We start from the raw sequence: 19,987 nt of genomic DNA, 5'->3' as shown, positions 1-19,987 counted from the left end.
GTAAAAATATTATCACTCTACACTTGAATTGTTTATGTTTCTGGTTAGTTATTCAGTATTCAATAATATTATCACTCCAAACTTCAATTGTTTGTTTCTGGTTAGTTATTCCTCTGTTCTGTCAAAACCCAACCATTGGTATTAGAGCTGCAATGTTTGAGTGATCAAATAGAGAGAGTATGAGTGAAGACAAAACTTTAGCAAAGGTCCCTCACTTCGATGATCACTATGATTGTTGAAGTGAGTTGATAGAAAATTTGCTCAGAGCAAAGAGTTTATGGAGTGTGGTGGAAATTGGTTTCTCAGAACCCGAGGAAGGAACAATTCTCAGGAGTGTGGTGGAGATTGGTTTCTCAGAACCACATGAAGGAACAATTCTGACTGAGGCACAAAAGGGTCACCTTGATGATGCTAGACTCAAAGATCACCAAGTAAAGCATTACCACTTCCAGGCAATTGATCGTACTGTTTTTGAACAATCCTAGAGATGAAGAAGGATGAAAGTATCACAGATCATTTTGCAAGAGTGATGATAATCTCCAACAAGATGAGAAGCAATGGAGAAGATATGCCAGACAAGAAAATTGTAGAAAAAATTTTGCGTACCCTAACTGAAAAATTTACTTATGTTGTAGTATCTATTAAGGAATCCAAAGATACCGATAACATGTCCATTGATGAATTACAAAGTTCATTAATTGAACAAAAAATTCGAAGATCCAACATTAATGGAGAGGAGTAAATTCTAAAAGTCGAAGGATGAATGGAAATAAGTAATAGAGGAAGAGGAACTTACAGGGGCAGAGGACGCAGAAGAGGAAGATCAACTTTCAACAAAGCAACTATTGAATGTTATAGGTGTCATGACTTAGGTCATTTTCAATATGAATGTCCAAAATGAATAAGGAATTGAACTATGCAGAGCTGAAAAAGAGGATGAAATGTTGTTAATGGCTCATATGGAAAGACATGAAGCAAAAAGAAGTGATGCTTGGTTCTTAGATTCTGATTGCTCAAACCATATGTGTGCAAGTGAAGGTATGTTTTCAAGCTTAGACAAGACATTTTCCCACATTTTCAAACTTGGAAATAATACCAGTACGAAAGTTATGGGAAAGGGTGTAGTAAATTAACTTTGCATGGGGTTTGTTGCACTATTAGTAATGTGTATTGGGTACCTCAACTAAAAAATAATCTCTTGAACGTTGGACAACTACAAAAAAAGGGAGTAGCATTGTTGTTTAAAGATGATGTATGTAGCATTTATCATTCACAAAAAGGAAAAATAGCAGAGACAATTATGAGCGCAAATCGACTGTTTATTTTGCATACTGAACCATCTACCACAATAAATGAAGGAAGATGCCTCCAAGTTTCAAATACGGATTAGTCAACACTTTGGCACCATCGTTATGGTCATCTCGGCTACAAAGGCATATGCACCTTGAAACACAAAAACATGGTGAAAGGCCTATCGCAAATTGTAGCTCCAAACACCACCTGTGTGGCATGTATAAAAGACAAGCAACATCGAACTCCATTTTCAAAAATGGGTAAATGGAGAGCAACGAACAAATTGGATCTTGTTCATGCAGATCTGGTCCAATTTCACCAACTTCAAGTGGCCAGAAAAAGTACTTGTTGTGCTTTATAGATGATTTTTCAAGAAAGACATGGAGTTATTTTCTTGTAGAAAAATCAGAAACATTTTATCATTTCAAATGTTTCAAAACAACGGTGGAAAAGAAAATTGGAATGCCTATAAAATGTTGAAGGATAAATAGAGGAGGAGAATTCAACTTTGCAGAATTCAATGATTTTTGCAAACAACATGGAGTGAAGAGACAACTGACCACAACCTATACCCCACAGCAAAATGGAATGGTCGAACGCAAAAATCGCATTGTGATGAACTTGGTAAGAACTATGCTGAGAAGAAAGTGCCTAAAAATTTCTGGCCTGAAGCAGTCAAGTGGATGATTCACATTTTGAATCGACACCCACTGTTGCAATAAAAGACATGACACCAGAAGAGACTGGAGCGGACTGAAACCAGTAGATTATTTCAGAGTTTTTGGATGTGTGGGACATGTCCATATTCCAGATGCCAAGAGAAGCAAACTTGAAGATAAAAGTGTAACATGTGTTTTATTTGGAGTAAGTCGTAATGTAGCTTTCGAGGAATATCGTGAATGAGATTGGAAATTTTTTGAAGGTTAAACAAAATTGGACTAGGGAGAAAATATTGAAATTGATAAGAACACAGCCGAAGGAGGAGAAATCACAGAGGAAACGACTGAACCGGTTGCTGAAAAAATTGAAACAGTTACTGAAAACGAAGAAGGGGAAATCACGGAGGAAGGGAGCAGTTACAGTGAGCAGACACTCTTCATCAACAAGAAGGGAGGTAAAATTCTTATTGTAAGCATTTATGTTGATGATCTTTTATTTATTGGAGACGATAAATAATTATTGGAGGAGTTTAAACGTTCCATGAAGAAAGAGTTTGATATGACTAACTTAGGTCTCTTGGAATAGAGGTAATACAAAAAATAGATGGTATTTTAATATGTCAAAGAAAGTATGCTGCTGACATTTTAAATCGATTTGGCATAGAGAATTACAATTCTGTTTGTAATCCCATTGTTCCAAGACAGAAAATTGGCAAAGATGAAAATGGTGCAACAGTAGATGTAACTTTGTATAAACAAATAGTGGGAAGTCTGATGTATCTCATAGCTACTCATCCTGATCTCATGTTTGTTGTAAATTTGATTAGTCGTTTTATGGCATGACCAACACAACAACATTTTGGAGTAGTTGAAAGGGTTTTAAGGCACTTGAAAGGTACGGTAGATTATGGTGTATTTTATAGAAAGGGAGGAGTTAGTGATTTAAATGGATTTTGACAAAGCCTCTAAAATTAGAAGCATTTCGGATGTTGGGTGAAGAACTTGGTATGCATAGTTTTTCTAACTAGAAGTAATTGTTGACAAAGAAGAATAAGTTCAAAGGACGGATTGTTAAAAGAATTTGATTAGGTCAAAATAGTTTGAGTATTTTTAGATATTTAGTTTAAATATTTTCTAAGATTTATTTACAGCGTTAGTTTCTATTTATGGTTATTTATAGAGCTATAAAAGCCAAGTTCAATATTCAATAATATCGTCACTTCAAACTGGTTTATGTTTCTGGCTTAGTTATTCTTCTATTTTGTCAAAACCTAACAACGTCCCTTCCAATGAGGGGGAATATCATGGGCCTAGGAGGCACTCAGCACACCTGTAGGTAAGATGTCATGTAGTCTCAGATAACCATGTAAAGGTAGCGCCTCATAGAGAGATATCGGTCATTACAGCTTGGCATAAGGAACTCTTAGGTATTAAATGAAATAACGAAGAACCATCGAAGCCCCACGGGCTAAGATTTAAACCAGACGTCCTAGAGCCAATGAGAAGCCCGTGTTTGTCTGTTAAGCTTAGGATGCGACAAGAGCCTACAAGTAGATGGCTTACTGAATATAATCTTTATACTCATCCCTGCTATATCTTTTTTGTTCAGGTGCATGAGGTGTCGGGTCAAGAGAGGGCGTGATCAGAGATGTGGATTGTCACAGAGGAATGCATTTCTCGAGGCGTCAGTCCAGTATTTTATTTTGTATTCAAATTCTCATATTTTTGTTCCCAAAATTTTTAATTGTTTGAACCTTTGTGTTGCAATTTTTACTTGAAATAAATGATTTCGCCTTAATGCATTTTTAAGTATTTTCTATGCATTCATGTTGTCGTTTTGAATCACGACCCATAGTAAAATATTGGGTCTTGAAAGGTTGGTATCAGAGCACTAGGTCATAGGTCCTATAGATATTTAGGATAGAGAATCGTATCCTTTGTGACTACGCCCATCAATCACGTGCCGCTCGCAGCTAGATATTCTCATGGGTTTAAAATAAGGAGACAAAGTTAATGTTTGAAGAATATATCATGACTTCCTGTTGTGTTATAATTGCGCACTACCTAGACGATGTGCTATGAATGAATTGTAACCTTATTTTATTATTTTTTTTTGGTAGATAATGACACCATAGAGATGCGGACCCTATGTCGGGCTCAAACTTAGAAGGAGAAGAAGAAAAGTTGCTTAGGTCACCCATGTTCCAACACCTAAAGTGGAACAACATGAACCTCAAAAGGAGGTTAGAGACATGCCCCGAGATAGCGAGAGAATTGTACCACAGGCACCAAGAACTGGAATGGGCCGAAGAAGAGCAATGGACCTAGATTTTCCTGATATGGACCCTATTGCTCAAGACTTGTCTGATACAGACCTTACTGCTCAAGACTTGATACAGACCTTACTGCTCAAGACTTGATACAGACCCTACTGCCCAAGACTTGTTACAGACCCTACTGCTCAAGACTTTTCTGATACAGACTCTACTGATTCCCTCCCCGAGGAGGTCCCACCTGTGCCAGCGACTAATATAGCAATCACACCCAGCCAGCTGTCAGCCACGCCCACACTCGATGTGCTACAAACATTCATCATAACCTCAATGGAAAATCAGGTCATGATGACCCAAATGATGCAGGAGCTGGTGGCTAATCAGACAACAGTGCAAGGGACTGAGACTCAAGGACTATGACTATGGAATCCCATTACCTGAAGAATTTCCAAAGACATAAACCACCTACCTTTAACGGGGGCAAGGTGGATCCTATTGCAGCAAAACACATGGCTAGAGGAAAGGTGCTTAAAGGGTTATTACACCGCATGGAGAGTCCATCACTTGGTGCCAGTTCAAAAAAGCATACCTCCTCAAATATTATCCTGTCACTGCCGTAATGAAATTGCAGGCAACATTCCTTCAACTCAAACAGGGTGACAAGCCAGTGGAGGAGTATGATCTGGAATTCAATAGGCTGGCAAGGTTTTCTCCAGCGTATGTCAGCACTGAGGAGTTAAAGACCGAGCGATTCATTGCAAGTCTAAGGGAGAATCTAAAGGGGCATGTGGCAGCCCAAGCATCCTCAGGTTATGTAGAGGCCCTCAGAGTGGCGATCCTCATCAACAAGTTACAGGTAGAATCAACCCAGACACCCCACACCGTAGTTCAGGGGAATAAGACAAACCGGAGGCACCCAGAACTGGTAGATGGCCCCGCGGCCACACTGATAAGCGGGGGAAAGCCCAGGTGCAGAAAAAAGTCCTTTGCAACAGGGCACTTTGCGGGAACTGATGCATGCTACAAATGTGGCAAAGTAGGGCACTTTGCAGCAGATTGCCCTCAGAGGAACTATCAGTGCACTAATCGACCTGCATACAAGATCAGGCCCATGCAACCACAGTCAGGCAAGCGAACAAGCCTGACGCAATTGTTACGGGTACACTACTCATTTTGGTCATTTGTCCTTAGTATTATTTGATTCAGGCTCTACACATTCTTTCATATATAAGGAATTCGTAGAGCTAGCACACCTAGATAAGGAACCCTTAGAGATCACCCTGTCAGTGTCCATCCCTGCTTACGAGCTATTGGTGGCTAGGGATGCAGAAGGACATAGCAGATTTCGTAAGCTGATGCTTGATCTGCCAGCTGGTGGAGGCCCCGAGACAGTGTCCAGCAAGATTGCTACATTCCTTGAATATTCTCAGTGGAAATGGGAAGCAATTTGTATGGACTTCATCATGGGTTTGCCCAAGACTAAGCAGGGTTATAACGCGATCTGGGTGATTGTAGATTGACTAACCAAGACAGATCACTTTATTTCAGGCAAGTCCACATATCAAGTGGATCGGTGGGCTCAGTTATATATCAGGGAGATAGTACACCTACACGGAGTACCAGTGTCCATAGTATCAGACCGGGACACCAGGTTCACCTCTTAGTTTTGGAAAAGTCTCCAGAAAGTACTAAGAACTCAGTTAAGGTTTAGTACAGTGTTTCATCCTCAAACGGACGAACAGACTGAAAGGCTAAATCAGATCTTAGAAAATATATTGCGAGCCTATGTCATAGATTTCTCTAGGTGATAGGACGAACATCTGCCTCTGATGGAGTTTTCCTACAATAACAGTTATCAAGCGACCATCCAGATTGCCCCTTTCGAGGCACTGTATGGGTGTAGGTGCCAAACACCGGTGTTTTGGGAAAAGGTAGGCACACAGCAACTACTGAGACTAAAGCTGGTTCAGGCCACCAACACAGCGGTGCATAAAATCAAGTAGAGAATACTCACCGCACAGAGCCGACAGAAAAGCTATGCAGATTTACATAAAAGGGACCTCGAATTCGAGGCAGGTGATTATGTGTTCCTGAAGGTAGCCCCTATGAGGGGGATGTTGAGGTTCGAAAAGAATGAAAAATTGAGCCCAAGGATCATAGGCCCCTTCGAGATTCTGAAGAGAGTTGGGGTCGTGGCCTACATAATTGCCCTACCACTGAACTTTCCGCCATACACAATGTGTTCCACGTGTCCATACTGCGAAAGTACACTCCAGACCCTACTCATGTGATCGAACATGAAACGCTTCATCTTCGAGAAGATCTATCTTACGAGGAGAAACCTAGCAGAATTTTGGCTCGAGACGCCAAGCGATTGTGTAACAAAGTCATTCCCTTGGCGAAGGTCTCATGGGGTAACCATTGTGAGGAAGAGGCAACCTGAAAATGAGAAGAGAACGTGAAGAGAGTCTATCCTGTACTCTTCCAAGAGATGCCAACTTTAATGGACGAAAGTTCCTGATGAGGGAAGAGTTTATAATGCTTAAAAAAAAAAGAAAGTTGTTTTTCCCCTCTATCTATTATAGGGGTCCAAGTGAATTCTAATAGTGGCTAGTAAAAAAAAAGAAAGTTAGAAGGAAGGGTGGGGAGAATCAAGAAGGAGCAGCCGCGAAACTTCATCAAGAACAGAGAGAAGTTTGCAAGGTGAGTCCTTGAATATTTAAAGATCTGAGACTATCCTTTACGAACCGCGCGTGGTACTCATGCGTGCCACCCATGAGCAGGGGTTTTCTCGGTATGTGACAACGCGTGGCCGGCCCGTGTAAGGCCTTGTTTGACCCGTTCGAGTTCTGTTTGCCCGATTTTCATCCGAATTCCAATTCTAACCATGTTTTTATGTGAATAGGGACCTAATTGATTAAAATCAATAGTTTCAGACACCCTACATCCATCGAAACCCTAGCGAAAGGGCACGCATTAACCATGTAAGTCACCACATGGAACTTAGGAATAAATACCTGTAGGAATCGCTATGGTATGCATGCATGCACGCTAGATTAATTACCTTAGTTGACTAGATTTTTCCATGTTATGAGCTTAGGTGGCATAATGTATGTACTATGAAAAGTTAACCATGGTATAAGCTTCCGCTTATGCATGTTGAACGAAGGATGGAAAAATTGTAAACTTTGTGTTCCGGGTGCGGATGGATGTTATCGCCTCATTATGCATGTTTGCCTATTTTGCATGAACTGTGTCTGATGTATCTAGTTCTTGATGTTTGCACACCAGGTTAATGTTCATTGTTTGCATACTATGATGATGTTTGAATCGTTATAATGATAAGCCTAGGGATTCATGGTTAGAGTGATAAGTCACTGAGTTTAGATCTATCCCTTCCCTAGGAGTCCAACAGATCATCATGGCAAACGAAGTACCTTAGAAGTGTTCTTAGGCTGCTAGTTGTGTGAATGATATCTATAGCTTCGTGGGAGCACTAGGGGTTCCTGATCAGTTCTCACTACTCCTAGTCGTTTCGCATGGGAAATGTGTCCCCACGTCGTATAACCCATTAGCTGCATGGAACGGTTTGCGTCACGCCCCCCAATGAGGGGGACTATCATAGGCCTAGGAGGTACTAGCACACCCCTAGGTAAGATGCCATATAGTTTCAGATAGCCATGTAAAGGTAGCGCTTCATAGAAAGACACCGATCATTACAGCTCAACATAAGAAACTCTTAGGTATTAAATGAAAGGACGAAGAACTATAGAAGCCCCAAGGGCTAAGACTAGAACCAGACGTCCTAAAGCCAATGAGAAGCATGTGTTTGTCTATTAAACTTAGGATGCGACAAGAGCCTACAAGTAGGTGTTAGGATCGATACCCATTGTTAGGATCGCACAACAACGCACACGCTCGATCTAGATGAACACAAAGAATGGGATAGAAAAAAGTTGCAAGGAAAACTCTGGCTAAAAGGATTTTGTATTGATGACTTCAGGTATGTACAACAAGAGAGAGTACAGAGAATAGAAAAGTACATTTCAAAGCTCTACCGGACTAGATATATATATGGTATAGTTTACTATATATAGCTTTACCAGATTTAGCCATCTACCATATATAGCTTTACTATATATAGCTTTACCAAATATAGCTTTACCGGATATAACCGTTGAACAAGCTATAAATAAGTATCAGGCTCCATAGCCTAACACTAGGTGGCTTAGTGGATATAATTTTTATACTCATCTATCTTTTTTTTCAGGTGCGTGAGGCGTCGGGTCAAGAGAGGGCGTGATAAAAAGTGTGGATTGTCACAAAGGAATGCATGTCTCGTGGCTGTCCGTCCAGTCTTTTCTTTTGTGTTCAAATTCTCATATTTTTGTTTCCAAAACTTTTAATTGTTTGAACCTTTGGGGTTGCAATTTTTACTTATTTGCCTTCATTTTCAACTGTTTTCTTTGCATTCATGGTGTTGTTTTGATTCATGTTGTTGTTTTGAGTCAAATTGGGTCTTGCAATCTAGGTTTCAACAGTTGTGGATCAAAGAGAAAGACACACCCAAGACCATACCAGAGAAATGTGGTTAAATTACAAATTTGATTCCTCAACTCTCAAATAAATTACAAATTTGATTCCTCAACTCTCAAATAAATTACAAATTTGATTCCTCAACTCTCAAATAAATTACAAATTTGATTCCTCAACTCTCAAATAAATTACAAATTTGATTCCTCACCTCTCAAATTTGTGTAGCTTGTGTCTATTTAATTCTTGAACCATGTTTAAAGATTTTAAACTTTTAATGTAAATGGATCACTAAGCTTTAAAACATGTCATTTAAGAAATTTAACTTGTCTGAGATGTTTATTTATAATTTTAAATCATTTATAAACTGTTTTCTTAAAACATTTATGATATTGTGAAATCATCAAAATTTAAACCCTTAGCCGTAACTCCCATAGGTGTGTTTAATGAGACTGCTGGCAAAAGCTTTGTCCCTGTATGTATATCAACACAAACACGAACAAAAACTTTCTTCCTCTGCCCCTTAACTCGCTAGTCATGTTATATACACTACAAGTAGTAAAACATATATGAAAATGGGCACAACCACCCATAAATTAATTGAAAGAGAGAGAATAATTCTCCCCCATCTGCTCATCAAAGGAGGTGAAACAACGAAGAAACTGACAGAACAATGAAATGACTGAAAGTTGACCACTTTCCTTATACCTAATTCTCCCCCATCTGCTCATCAACCCACAACATCTAAGACCCAAATCCCCTTTCAATTGCATCTTCCTCTGCCTTTCATGCCGGATTTGAAGAAATTGAGGATTTTTCAGCTCCACGAACATTATATTTCTCGTAAACTTTGTCGCGGTTTTCTGACCACCAACTCTCTGCTTGGTGCTCCCCAAATCGTCTTCGGCTGCATATGGATTTGCATCAGCCATAAACAAATTAGTTAGTTTCAGCAATTAAGGATGCATCTCAGATCAAACTAAGCCATTACAAAACAGACCATTGTGTGGCAACAGATACGTCGAGCACATTTGGAAAATTTTAACCTTCATTCATAACAATTTTCCCCATTTGATTTTAAAAGTAAACTTATAAACACTAATTCTACCCATATGGATTTCTTTTTTTTTTTTTTTTTTTCTTTTTCCCTATCAAACTTTTCACAAATGTTTTCAAAATCAAGAATGAAGTTTTTGTTTTTATAATTTTATAAACAATTCAAATGTTTACTTAAGAAAGAGGAAACTCATGGTAAAGAAATGAGGAGAAAACAAACACACTTTCCAAAATAAGATAAGCTTATGGAAACTTTATTTACCTGAAGCGAACTCGTTTAAGATCTCTAGTTCCATCACGAAGTGCCATCAAAGTTATATAGACGCCAGGTTCATATTGTTCAATCCATTCAGCTTCAACTTGATTGTCATTACTTGGCAACGCAGAACTTCTAGATCTCGTGTTACTCTCACTATCTAGTAAAGGACCCGAGCTATTTGCTCCCTCCGACATGCTGCTGCTGCGGCTTTCCCAAACCCCTCTATGACCATAAGACAGTCTAACATCTGAATCGTCGTCCATTCCATCAGAGGTAAATTGCCCGAGCTCCATGGATGAGTTATTTTCATTACTTGCAGGGAATTCTCCACATGAATTAGGTGTACCTTGAAATCCATTACTTAAGGAATAGTCAGTTGCCATTGAAGAAGCCAAAGACACAGAGCTGTGTGAATCAGATTCTGATTGACGCTCTCCATTGGAAGCCAAATGGCGTGCACCATTTTGATCCATACCATTTGGAAGATAGAAGGGTCTCATGTTTTCAGAGTCGTTACTTCCAGGAAGGCTCATTTTTACTCCATCGGGTAATCTTTCGGCCATATCTTTAATCTGGAAATAGTATTAGTAGAACTTGATGAGAATTACAGTCAGTCAATGTAAAGATGTTTAGTTTGCATAGAACATCTCTAAGCAAAATAATGATCAACGATTGGAGTGTACCAGTTTGAAAGACGAAAAATGAGAGAGCAGAACTAGTTTTATTGCAAAATCAGCCATCTAAAGGAACCTAGTCTCAGCATTTTAAGGATTCAGAAAAAAAAAAATTGCAAGGCAAAGCATACTCATACATACAATATCAAGATGCCATTTTTGGAACAGTTCATACATAACAGTAAAGGTCAAAATAGACCATCATGCTTCATGAAAATATAATAATGACAAAGCATAGAGATGTGATACTCGAACACTAAAGATATTGACTGCATATCTGAGACAAACCTGAGCAGTTAGTGATGTAATAACTTCTTTTGCCGCTTTGGATTTAGCAGATTCCTCTGTAGCCAAGGCAATAGCTTCTTGTGCTTTCTTCTCCGACTTCTGAAGTTGTAACTCTTGAAGTTCACATCTCTTTCTTAGGCTCTCAACCTAAAGGTTTAGAGAAAGATAAACAACATAATTTAGTGCCGTACAGATTTAACTATAGCAACCTATGCATCCTTACCGTTTTACAATTTGAAGTGAAAGGAAACTGGCAATACAAGGAATCAGGTCATTACCTGTGCACGCAGCATGAGAACCTCTTGATTTAAAAGTTCGTTTGTTTTCTTCAAGCTATCAGCTATACCTTTGGAGAAGGAAAGTCCTGATGCTGTAGGGACAGGTGTAGCAGACCTTGGTGGACTAGATCTCCTTGACGAAGGTGACATAGATCTGGAATTTACTCCATTAGCCATAGGAATTGGCTTGGGAGCTAGTCGCCGAATATCAGCAGCGTTTGGACCGTCTTTGAGTTGCAGAAGAGTATGTGCTTGAGTGGGGCGAACAACAGAGAATGTATCCGTTCTCTTCCCTTGCTTGGCTGCTTTGCTATCTAGTTGTTTTATCAGATCCATATTGGAAAGTGCTGCTTTAGGTCTTGCGTCACTCTTGTCCACCTTGTCCTTGTTCTCACCTGATGGGCGAGGTACAGCGTTCTTCCGGTAATTAACTCCAGATTCTGATGCCTTAATCAATTTGGAAAAACAAGAATCACATACGCGATAAGGTTTCCTAGGAGTAGGAGCCAGTGCAGCTCTTAATGCTTTTTTGGAACTACACGAGTGGCAGTGCACAAGCCCACAATTGTAACAATTGTGCCTTTTCCTTGTGAAACCAAATGCCTGTCTACAAGCAGAGCATTGTGACTGCTCTGTACCTGATAATGATTTATGAAGACAGATAGCTGCGGAGTAGTTAGAACCACAAGCAATGATTTTAACATGCTTATCCTTCAAAGCTTCAACCAAAGTTGGTGATTTCCGATCCTCAACATCTCCATGGCCTAACCTCCCATTTGCACCCTTTCCCCATGTATAAACTTCATTTTTGGAGGTAAGTACCATAACATGATATGCACCACAAGCAACCTCTTCAGCAAACTCCCTGAAAAGCTTGTCTTCCACCAAGCATGGTTGCTTCCCATCAGCATGGGGATTTCCAAGCTGACCATAAACTGAACTTCCAACCGTGAAAACTTGTCCTGATGTTGTCAATCCAACAGTTATGCTGTGCCCACAAGCAATTTTATGAAAATTGTAGTCAATTAGTGATGGAACACATGTAGGTTTAAGCCGGGGTTCCTTGTCTCCATGTCCTAAACGATTCTTGTCCCCATCACCCCATGTAAACAATTTACCTGATGAGACAGTTGCACTAGATTGTGTCATAATAACTTCTACCACAGCAGCAGTATGCCACACTCCACATGCAACAGCAATTGTCCTCAAGCCTGATAAAGACTCTACTTCTCTCGGATATGAAATGCTTTTTTTGTCACCATGACCCAAAACCCCAAAAGTACCATCTCCAAATGTGAATAGTTGCCCCATAGATGTGAGCAATGCAGTATGCCACGGACCACATGCTACAGTTGCAACCTGAAGCCCCTCAAGGATACCTGAGATTCTCTTTGGCACCCAATGGCTGACATTAGTTCCATTCCCAAGAAGCCCGGCATTATGTACACCATCACCCCATGTATAAAGTTCCCCATCCATTGTAACAGCACAAGTATGGAACTCTCCGCATGCTACAAGATCAATTGTAGTTGCTGCCAATGCTTCAACAAGACGAGGTTGTGTTACATCCTTCCCCATTCCAAGGCCAAGCCTTCCTCCAGATTCCTCACCCCAAGTAAAGACCTCCCCCTGTCTCGTGACAATGGCAGAATGCCAGACTCCACAGGCTATATGTTGTGCATCTAGAACAATATTGGACTCTAGTGGCTTCGGAAGTAGCACATCTGTCCTTGAGCTCACGTTAACAGCTCTATCAGCCCCAGGCTTCATCAAATTATCATTAATAACCTCACCCCATACGTATATATCTCCTAGAGCATCACAGTCATCTGGTGTAGAGCCATGACTGGAGGAGCTAGGAGCACTTGAAACACTAACTCGAAAAATATCTGAACTAGTTCCTTTTGCTTGCATATTTGTCTGGTTCAAAGGCACATGTGACCTTGTAGAGTTCTCGGACCTAACACTCGTTGGAGATTTATTTGGACTAAAATTAACACAGACCTCAGGAGAACTAATATCTCTAGTGACACTATTGGAGCTGTCACTTGGGCTACTTGAAGTTAAGTCACTGCTGTCCTGAAATAAATTCAAGAGCATTGATAAAGGAATAAACAAGAGAAATTTGTAATGACTTTTTATGGCATAAGCATACATCTAAAAGAAACTAGAGCACCTGAAATTCTGAAGCTAACAGCAAGAGAAATGACAGCAAGCACAATCTTGCATTCAGTTATAAAAATGCAATACACTTAGGCAAACATCCTAGACCCAATGGTTCAGTGACATAAATCTCAATTGCATTAAAAATAATTAACATCTCGCAAACATGAGAAGGGCAACAATTATGGATTGCAAAAGTTCCTTGGATTTTTCAGGTTATGACCAAAGCTTTAAAAAACATCCCAGCTCATTGGTTTTTTAGTACTCAGAAACAAATGCAGTAAATTTTAGACAACATCCCAAACCCACTCACATAACAACAGTACTACACTCCTATTAAATGACAACTTATCTTCCATACATAAAAGAACAATGAAAGCTTTCATTCATCATTAGTATAGGAGTAGATTTGTAATCAGAGAGTCAATCATGATAGTCTCCATGAGCTTTTCCCAACTAAAATGTGCAAATTGTTTAAAATTATTGAACACTTAGAGCATGCATGTTTAACAATTAAACAATTTCAAGTAGGCAGATTACATCTTGATAGAGGCCCCCGTCATTCCATCCATCAATTTTGGAACGCCCACCGTCACCAGAACCTATTAATGCTTTCAAGCCCGCTATCCAAATTTCAGCCTCGACTTTATCCTTACAAATCTGGAAAGTCAGAACATGTTCCAATTACTTTTAAAGGTGGAGAAAAAAAATAGAAAAATGACTTCTTAACTACAAACAATAAGATTGTTCATCACCAACCAGATCAAGAGATCGTTTTCCATTGTTGTAAATCAGAGAAAATGATAAATAATCCTTCTCAGGTCGTAGATATCGATGGAACACGGCCTAACACAATTGAAGTACACACATATCAACTTTGATCAATATCGTCAAAAAATCATATAAAGGGTGACAATTATCAGGAAAGTAAAACAGACTAAAAATTTCATAGATCTTACAGTTCTTTGTCCAGGAATAATTCTCGATACAGAAGCAAACTTCAAACTCTTTTCACCAGTAGTTGAAATCCAAATTAAAGATGATTCATCCTGCAATTTCAATTCATTGAAAATCTATGAATGTGACATAGAAGTCATATGAGTCGTGGAAAGGCTAACACATATGAGCATAAAATCAGACATTGAGTGCCTGTTCTCCATACAGACTGGCTCCAATAAACAATCAGATTATATACTAAAACAAACAATCCCAAGTGGGCCCCACATGCTATGCATACATCTTCTGTTATCACATATCCATTTAAAAAATGAAAGAAATTGAAGGAAATATCTTTTAAATGTTCCAATGAGGCCACTTACTTATTGCTTCTATAGCACATATTTTGGTTACTATTTGTTTTGTGTTTTGCTTCCCCTTCTAATTCTTTTGCGTCCTACACTTTTCAACAAATCGTCTTCTTCAAAATTCAACCTACCAAGCTGCAGATTCACTAGTTTTCTTGGGAAAACCCCTGCTGACCAACTATTGCTAGGGAAACCACCCTTCTTTAATATTTCCAGACTTCCATACTCCTCCAAATGTTAGGCATTACCCTCCAAAACCCCTCTCACGCCTACCAATTCACCATTTTTAAATGTCAACCCTTCCATACTCCTCCAAATGCTCAGTGTTCATCTCTCCTTCCCATACAAAAAACATCCAAGGGAAGAGGATTTTCATGAAATCTCAAGGTAGTTTCATAAGAGAAACTTCCATGAAAATATTTAACTCCTCCAACCAACAATCTTGAAGCGTGGCTAACTACGATTTACTACATGAACGTTCCTTCGTTAAATCTATGACAACTTCAGCCATGCTAAATCAACAAAACTTATCCTTGATCTTTACGCTTGCTTCCAAGCACAAGTTTGTCAATAGAATTTGCTTGGGCATTGTATAAACTAGTATCAACTATCAAGTGACTATAGATAAAGAAGGAATGATAAAAATTAGGAAAAGAATCATTATTTATATTTATAGTTAGTTTAGTTAGTCAAATTAATTTTTAATAAACATGATGACAACTTGGAGCTGGTTGGTGGCCCTCCCAGATGATCCTTATAATCCTCTGAGAACTATCCTCTTGGGCCATCCTTTCAATGACACGAAAGAGATCCATTGGAAGAACTTAGTTTGTGCCTTTTTGTCGTCGGTTTGGCTTGAGAGAAATCAAGATCCAATGAAAGATTCTATTCGATTTTCTTTGACAAAGTTCTTTTCCTTGCTCTTTCTTGGTGTAAATTGAATCTTCTTTTATCATTCTTACAGCTTTACATCTCTTAGGTCCAAAGGAGAAGTTTAATGTAACTCCTTTGAAGTTGGGTCTTTCTCGTGCCCTTCTTTATTATCCCAAATATAATAAGAGCAATAATTTAAATTTTTAATAGTGTCAAATTAAAATTTGAACTTGAACAATTGGTAAAAATGACACTTCACTAGTTGAGTTGATATCTTTAGGAGATTTAGACCTAAACTTGGACACTATTGTGGATTGGGGAATGATTACTTAGGGACTGAGCTGATGATCCAGGTTGTTTCTCACTCAACATTACTGGTAGTTGTTGCATTGTTGCATTGATATCTTTTAACCGCTTGGTTTTGTGGATGGATTTAGGTTTTATGTAGATGGGATTGAATATATATTAAGTTTATTCCAGGTGGTTCGTTGGTTAGATCTCAATGATTTATTGGTTTGTTTATAGCCAAATATCTAACTTGGTTGAGGATTAAATTAAAATATCATTTACCTAAATGTATGTTTCAATTTGATGAAACTAAAGTTGACTTACTCATCAGCACACAGGTCAGAAATATTAGAACTAAATATCTATTAGCATTCATATGAAAAAATGCATAACCTAGTTTGTTCTAACACAACAAGACTTCCACATGATTAGAAGGTGAAGTTGTAGAAACATAAAGGTTAACATATGTTTTAAGTGTGTGTTTTGACTTTTTTTATTATGATTTCCAAAAAAAATGAATAATTAATTTGAGCCCTATGCTCTGTAAGTTTCAGTAGCATTCATTATTAGATTAAAGTTTTTATCAAATGTCTAAATCATTAGAGGCCAACTTGAGCATAACTCAACTAATCAAGTTATTATTAGTGATCTCCCTTGTTGTTACATTTGAATTCTCACCACCTTACCTGAATTGTATACTATAAAAAAATTATTTAGAAAATGAATGAAAACTCAATTATTGATTATGTTCCAAATTGAGATTAACCCTAGAACCCTTGATAATTTTCAATCAAATTAGTGCTTTAAGATTAAAACTTGATCTTGAGTCAAAATTTTCAATTAGTTAACTTGTCAAACCCCAAATCATTAAAAAAAAAATGTAACATCATGAATTTATTTGTCACACCTACAAATAGTTTATCATACTAGTTTTATCAACCCCTACCGATAAAAGCTTGAAAAGAAATATAGAGACAATTATTGAACTATTAAATTAGAAAAACTAAACTGGTATATATAGTAAAAGCAGCTAAAAATGTAATTTTAAAAAACATAAAAATATAAAATAATACACTCACCATACAAGCATTTGCGTCTTAGCATATCACATAAGATGATAATCACTAACATGAATGCATGATGTAAGAGCACTCAATAATACCCTTCCTCTTCCTTCCTCTCTCTCTTGAGGGAGATGGAGGGTAGGAATTTGAGCTTTGCATAAGTTTCTGATTTTTCTTTTCAATATCAACTTCATCATCAGGTATGGACTCTCTCTTTTTTTTTTTTTTTTTTGAACGAGTAGATGCTTTAACTACTAAACTATGTTCATGTTGGCCTAGACTTCACTTGTGTTGTCATTGAGACTATAAAGTCATAAATATCTCCAACTATTCCAATTTGTAACTGCCTAGTCTACCAGGAAATAAGAATGGCAGGAAATAAATGCCAATAACAAAATGTTTAAGAAATCATAATAATAGTTAAATCAAACTCACATTAGAAAGTCTAAATGGACAAAATTTTGGTTTCCCTTTACGACCATACTTGAGGAGTTGAGAACCCTTCTTCAAAGCAATTAGTGCCTGCAAAGATATTAGACCTTTCAAAATTATAGAAGTATGGAATAAAAAGTGATTCAAGGTTAGTAAAATTATACATGTTGTCCATTACCAAAATAAACTAAAATGTGAGCCCCAATACTCAAGAAAATGATTAAATTTTACACAGTTCTTTCACCGAAAATCATCAACTGGAAGGAGATTGCATTGGCATTGCGGAAAACAAGAGATTTTCATAACATACGAAGTTACCAGTATAAGTTCATCTAATCATTAATCGACTATCAAACACAGCGGATAACCTATTTTCCTTTCTGTACTTTCTCAATTGATAACGAAGCATTAAAGAAACAGGGCCGCTTGAATTATTTCCAATTAACTTATATTCTGTAACTTTTTCCCTTCCCATATTGGTATGACTCGAAAGACATAAAAGGAAGGACATAATGAGGAAAAAAATTCTATATAGAGGATCCCAAATCCACCGTGTAGTCACCACAAGTGCACATTTGCAGGAAATGCTTACGAAAAACTCGCATTGCACTAGGAAAATAATTTGGCTCAAAAAAGAGGTATACTAAGTAGTAACGGATAACATCAGTTACGAACCAAATTAGAAGGTAAAATTCCCCTAGAATTTGAACAGTAAACCAGCCAGCTTCAAAAAGAGAAACAAAAAAGGAAAAAAGAATTCAAAGCAAAACAACAGACTGTGTTTCCACAATAATGTTGAAACAGAGGATTAAGAATCAAGACCTGCTCAATGTCACGGTTGGCATTCCCGTAGCTAACAAGATCTGCCATTCAATGTGAGAAATTCACCGAACAGCCACCACCCTCGCCGAAAAGTAGCCTGAGGTCCGGTCATCATCTACACCGACTAACTCATCCATACACGAACATCGACCATTACAACACACACCAAACCATCTCTCTCAAGAAAACCACCATTTCTCCCATCCTCCAAAGCTTCTAAGATCTATCAATCACCTGCAATAGCAAAACCCCAGCACCTCCATTCCAAGTAACTAAAAAACCAAACCGCAAGACCTCTACTCCAAGTCTCCGGCCAAGAAACAGAGAGTCTACCGAAAAAAAGAAGAAGTTCAACGGCAAGCCGCCAGAATGATAGGGGAGAAAAGAGATTAGTCGACGGAAAACGTGCCGACGATGGAGTCCCGGACGGAGGAGAGAGAAAAAAGAGAGAGAATCTGAGTCTGAAGTTTGTCAAAAAAAAAAAGAAAAAAAGAAATAAAAAGTACAGAGTCAAAGACGAAAACAAAACTGAAATATTAAAAAATTATTTAAAAATATATATATTTATTTATTTTTTGGAAATGGAAAAAGAAAACAAGAAAACATTTGGAAAGCAAAGATAATGGAATTTGTTTATATATATATATATATATATATAATAAAATAAAGTAATATTTATGTCCGTTTGGGGTGTGGGAGGAGGGAGACACGTCGGAGAGATGAGTTTCATCGGAGTAGGATTTTATGCTTATGTGGACCCAATCATATGCAGTCATTATATTTTTGAAAACAGTGCCATCTTACAAGTTTCAGTATTTTCCATTAAATTTTTTTAAAAATATTAAAGATATTAATAAAAAAAAATTAATTTTAAGAATAATTTTTAAATAAAATATTAATTGTTAGTAAATATATATTTTAGAATTTGTAGTACTCCACACTCACGTGCATGAATCCTAGGTGAGCTCGTATACGTACTCCTTAGGCCTTGCCTTTAGCTAGTCTACACTCACGTTACTGAAAACGCTCAAAGGGAAAGGAGCTTGAATAGTATTATGGTGTACACAATATTTTATCATAACATCGTAGTGTATGTGTCTGTACTAATCATGGCAAGAAAGTATCTTGATGCTCGTGAACATACAAGATGTGTGAGGTCCCCATAGCTTAAATCATGTTATGCATTATGAGATGACATGAAATGATTAAATTATGTTATGCAAAGTGTTATACCTTTGTTCATTTCATATCATATGCAATGTATAACATGGTATAACATTTTGCATTAGATAGCACAATTCCACATGGTGTAACGTGTCAATGGAATATTCCATAACATAGTTTATCTCATAACTATTGCATAACATAATATATTGTGCTCCATTGCATGACATACTCACATCACAACAATAATATTACAAAGAGGCCTTCAACAATCACAAGGCACGACATGTGCAAGGGCCACAAGGCGAGTCACGTGCATACTTCAAACAATTCATCCAACTAAGGCAATAGTATAGTCACTTACCTGGTTGGTCTAAGCTGAAGTCACTAATTTATCCTTATGCTAGTCCTCTGTCATTTGTAATCCAGTAGGTTTGTAATCCAGTTCAACCTACGTGAGTCCACGAAATTGGGTTAAGGCATAATAAACGATTCAACTTGTCTACTTTTGGCTAAAAAATAATATAAATTGATCAAACAGTGGTCATACTAACCTCAAATGCT

The 19,987-nt window shown here is 37.9% G+C and overlaps 1 protein-coding gene across 2 annotated transcripts; it reads right to left on the bottom strand.

The window, feature by feature from the left end:
* Positions 1-9,256: 9,256 nt before the first annotated feature.
* Positions 9,257-18,748, bottom strand: LOC111788051 (PH, RCC1 and FYVE domains-containing protein 1). Of its 2 annotated transcripts, XM_023668195.2 has the most exons (9): positions 18,260-18,748; positions 17,441-17,527; positions 14,436-14,525; positions 14,236-14,322; positions 14,017-14,136; positions 11,314-13,392; positions 11,036-11,182; positions 10,077-10,645; positions 9,257-9,665 (listed from the first exon to the last, which is right to left on the bottom strand). In XM_023668195.2, the coding sequence occupies exons 1-9, from the start codon at positions 18,305-18,307 to the stop codon at positions 9,545-9,547; spliced, it is 3,348 nt and encodes a 1,115-aa protein (XP_023523963.2). In that variant the 5' UTR covers positions 18,308-18,748; the 3' UTR covers positions 9,257-9,544. The 2 variants fall into 2 exon arrangements, with proteins under 2 accessions (XP_023523963.2, XP_023523964.2); XM_023668196.2 differs by lacking the exons at positions 14,436-14,525; positions 17,441-17,527; positions 18,260-18,748 and having other exon boundaries at positions 11,314-13,387.
* Positions 18,749-19,987: the final 1,239 nt, after the last annotated feature.

The sequence above is a fragment of the Cucurbita pepo genome, chromosome 2 (genome assembly GCF_057944985.1).
Source record: "Cucurbita pepo subsp. pepo isolate OVF chromosome 2, ASM5794498v1, whole genome shotgun sequence".
Taxonomy (NCBI): Eukaryota; Viridiplantae; Streptophyta; class Magnoliopsida; order Cucurbitales; family Cucurbitaceae; genus Cucurbita; species Cucurbita pepo.
The sequence above is the reverse complement of the archived record's forward strand: the minus strand, read 5'-3'. Positions and strand labels throughout refer to the sequence as shown.

Bases quoted from the DNA above. Each gene is read 5' to 3' on its own strand.
- LOC111788051 (XM_023668195.2), bottom strand. From the start codon at position 18,307: ATGGCAGATCTTGTTAGCTACGGGAATGCCAACCGTGACATTGAGCAG. The intron at 14,137-14,235 runs GTTGGTGATGAA...CTGACTTTCCAG, and splicing joins GAAAACGATCTCTTGATCTG to ATTTGTAAGGATAAAGTCGA. The intron at 11,183-11,313 runs GTAATGACCTGA...CTAAACCTTTAG, and splicing joins TTCTCATGCTGCGTGCACAG to GTTGAGAGCCTAAGAAAGAG.